Source organism: Eschscholzia californica, unplaced genomic scaffold (assembly GCF_041429995.1).
Source record: "Eschscholzia californica isolate CP2 unplaced genomic scaffold, dmEscCali1.0.p SCAF_2, whole genome shotgun sequence".
In the NCBI taxonomy this organism is placed as follows: domain Eukaryota; kingdom Viridiplantae; phylum Streptophyta; class Magnoliopsida; order Ranunculales; family Papaveraceae; genus Eschscholzia; species Eschscholzia californica.
Window position 1 is genome coordinate 36,763,767 of NW_028238309.1, and position 3,856 is coordinate 36,767,622.

Sequence of the window (3,856 nt, forward strand, 5' to 3'; positions counted from 1 at the left end):
TATTACTGATGATCCTGATTTACTTCAATCAGGGTTGGACCCTATTACGAATTTGCAGGCTATACTGAATAAGGGAGAAAATGCTAACAAGATTTAGTACAAATATACTTATCTGTTATGGATTTGATTGAAGAGTCTAAACGAAGTATACTTCAGCCACCAAAACATCAACTTGGAAAGAGTCTGGTTGATGACCAAAATAGAACTTAACAGAAACCCTAACTTGTTACACTCGACTTTTGATGTTGATGATTTACAGGTACAAGCATGGACACCACCTTTACAAGGAAATTTAAAGGTAAACGTTGATGGTGCGTACAATATAGGGGGAGCTTCGGCGGCGGCGATCATGAGGGATTCAACAGGTGCTATTATTAGTACAAGAACTTCAAGAATTTCACCCATTTCGGCTCTTTACAGTGAAATGAAGGCATTTCAATTAGGGTTAGAAATGGTGGAAGAACACCTCTTATATGCAGAGGCGGAACCAGGATTTCAAGTCAGAGGAGGCAGACTTCTAATTTGAACTTGACATGTTTTTTTTTACGTACGATCATGTAATACAATATAATCTGTAATATACTTCCAGTTATATTTCATATGTTTTCAGTGATTCCCCTCAAATATACTTATGTTCACTACTGATAATTGGAAAACTTAACGGAGTAAGGTAATACCTCATGAGAATGAACGCATCTTTTTTTTTTCTTTGTCACATATCCGCATAATTGCAACTTGTAAGTATGTTATTCCAATTTGGTACCTGTCGAAAACAAAATATTTCGTAAAATATAACACAATAATAGCTAATGTGAGACACTCAAAATGGAAAACATAATTTAACGACTAAAAACTTCATATAATAGTAAAGAAATTCCAAGTAAATTTTTTATTCATCATTATTAATTTGTCTAAAAAAAACTAGGAAAACACAAAGTAGATAAAAAGATATACTAAAAGCTATTAGTAAACCAACATGGCACTACTTAAGATACAAATTTTTGTTACTTGAGGAGTGCCCTGCGATTTTTCAAAGAATGAAATTCATCTATTATTGAATCTGAATCAATCTTTTCAGCAACTTCTCTCTCAATGTGTATGAGCATGCAATCCCTTAGAAAGTCGTCTTCCATCTTCGTGCGAAGTTTTGTTTTAACAAGTTTCATAGCTGAAAATGCTCGCTCAGTAGTCGCTGTAGACACTGGTAGAGTTAGCACTAGACGAATCAATCTATAGATCAAATGGTAACACTCTGACTTCTTTGTTTCAACTAAGCGTCTGCATAAATCTGAAATAGTAGGCAAATCCTGAAGTTCAGGATGCTTAGGAATATCAAGTTCGTAATGTTGCAACTGATATCTCAAAACAACTATCTCTTGGTCACTAAAATCTTGCGGATAGAATTTTTCTGCAAGACTACAAAGAGCATCAATCTTAAAGGACTTGTACTCATCCCTCGGGTCCAAGGATGAACTAAGAATAAGAAGTTCCATTGCATTCTCAGTAAATCTTGTATTCAACTCTACCAATTGAAGATCTATTGCACCATTAAATAAATCGACATGATAATGATGCTTCATCGTAATAATGTTGCGTTGTTGAGAAGAACGGCGTGTGCCTACCAGATAAGGATCACTCATATTAGGTACTACAACATCATGTTTCTTGCAAAATAATTCAACATTTTCAATGAAAGAATTCCATCCATCTTCTCTCAATTTCTGAAGAAGTGATTTTGTAGTTATTACCAAATTCATAGCATTGATAATATCTTGTGATTTAGACTGAAGTGCTTGACATAACATATCTGTAACTTCCATAATCCTCCTCATTAAGTGTAAGATAAAGACGAATTCAAATGAAGTCAATGCAGTGTACAAACCCTGAGATTCCCCACGCAGAGAAATATTCGTTGTGCTCTCCATAATTGCTTCAATAACTGTAGATGTTGCACCAAATAGATCAATCAGACTCTTAACTGAAGTAAAATGGGAACTCCAACGAGTAGCTCCTGGTCGTTGCAAATTTCCTACCTGGTTGGCCCCTCTACCTGTCTCAATCTCACCAGTAGCTAACATTTTAGCAACTTCAATTAGTTGAGAAGACCTCAATTCCTCTTGTCTTAGAGGAGAAGCAGATACAAAATTAACAATGGCATTTAACTTCGAGAAAAATTGCCAAATATCACCTCTTTCTTTAGATGCTCCAACCAATGATAACTGAAGTCTGTGGGCAAAGCAATGCACATAATATGAATATGCACAATCTTTAAGGAACAAAGCTTGTAAGCCGTTAAATGCTCCTCGCATATTGCTAGCTCCGTCATACCCTTGACCTCGCAAGTTTTCAGTGTGGAGGTTGTGACGAACAAAGACATCTGATATAGTTTGCTTTAGAGACAATGCGGTGGTACTCTTCACATGTAAAACATCAAAAAAACGTTCCTTAATAAATCCGTCATCATCAACAAACCGCAAAACAATAGCCATTTGTTCTTTGAAGGATTCATCTTGTGCTTCATCAACAAGAATGCAAAATTTTGAATTCCCTACTTCTTCGCGAATCTTATTTCTCACTTTATTAGCAAGAATAGACAATATCTCTTTTTGGATCTTAGGAGAAGTATACTTCGCATTTCCAGGAGCATTTTCTAGAACAACTTCATGAATTTTATCGTTTACTTTTGCCAAAAGCTTTATCAATTCAATGAAATTACCACGATTTCCTGAATTTATAGATTCATCATGACCTCTAAAAGCACATGCTTGATACGCTAGATAACGTAAACAATCAATCGTCGTCTCGAGCCTTAACCGATTTTGTTTCACAATTTCTAAAGATTGTACATTAAACAACTTGTCAATGTGTCTAGTCGTATTATTTAAATCCATACATGCTTTTACTGCCTTCGTATGCAAAGATTCATGGTTTCCCATATGTGTTAGAAATGCACATCTTTTCCCATCATTAACTTTCTATCATGCTTTAAACCCATGAATCGTGAATATTGTACGCTTTGGTGGATTTGTTTCAAATACAAAACATGGATGACAAAAAACTGCATCTTTTGATGGAGAATATTCTAGCCAAGGAAATAGAGTAAACCAAGAAGAATTGAACCTACGGAGGTACTTTCCAAATTGAGTTTGTGGATACTCTTGAAGGATAGGTTGATAAGGACCCGCATTGAGATATGCTCGTCGAACTTCATCTTGTTTATCAATAGGATGTTGCCATATTTGAAGACGTAATCCTGGATCTCGTTGAAAAGAATTAACATCAATTTCTTCAGATGGTTCAATTGGTTGTGTACCAACCACTCCGTCTTCAACTCTTTCTCTATCAATTGTTGAAGAAGCCGGAGGAGGTTGTTGGTCAACAACATTAGAAGTTGAAGGTACATTTGCTTTTGTTTTGTTACCCTCTCTTGGTTTAAAGTACGAATCTATTGTTTTTCGCCGTTTAGGCTCTTGGGGAGTTTCCGACATTATGGCTAAAAAAAGAAAACTTAAGAGTTATTTGAGTAGATACTAGATAGATAATAATGAAAGAAGTAAAAGATACACATGTTAAATTTACCAACAAAAATCACCTACTCATCATACCAAATTTGAAATCAAATTGTTTATTTGACTAGCTAGGAAGTACATTATCTATGTTTGATGGTTTGAATATGAAATTTAACAACAAAAATCACTTCTCAGGGAGTGGAGGGTGCCTCTATACCACCTGTCTAGTCTATATCGTTTCTTTGCTTGCTTTGGGTCTTTCTGTTTTGTTTGGTTCTAGTTCTTGCTACAGGTTCCTGTCTTGTTGGCTTCTTTGTTTTGTTTTGTTGTTCTGGTACAATCGCAAG

General features: G+C 35.4%; 1 protein-coding gene across 1 annotated transcript; it reads right to left on the minus strand.

Annotated features, from left to right (window-relative positions):
• Positions 1 to 1,004: 1,004 nt before the first annotated feature.
• Positions 1,005 to 3,488, minus strand: LOC147557657 (uncharacterized). Its single transcript, XM_086664290.1, is given in 1 exon segment — positions 1,005 to 3,488. A coding segment is annotated over 1 exon segment (2,484 nt).
• Between the last annotated feature and the right edge of the window lie 368 nt (positions 3,489 to 3,856).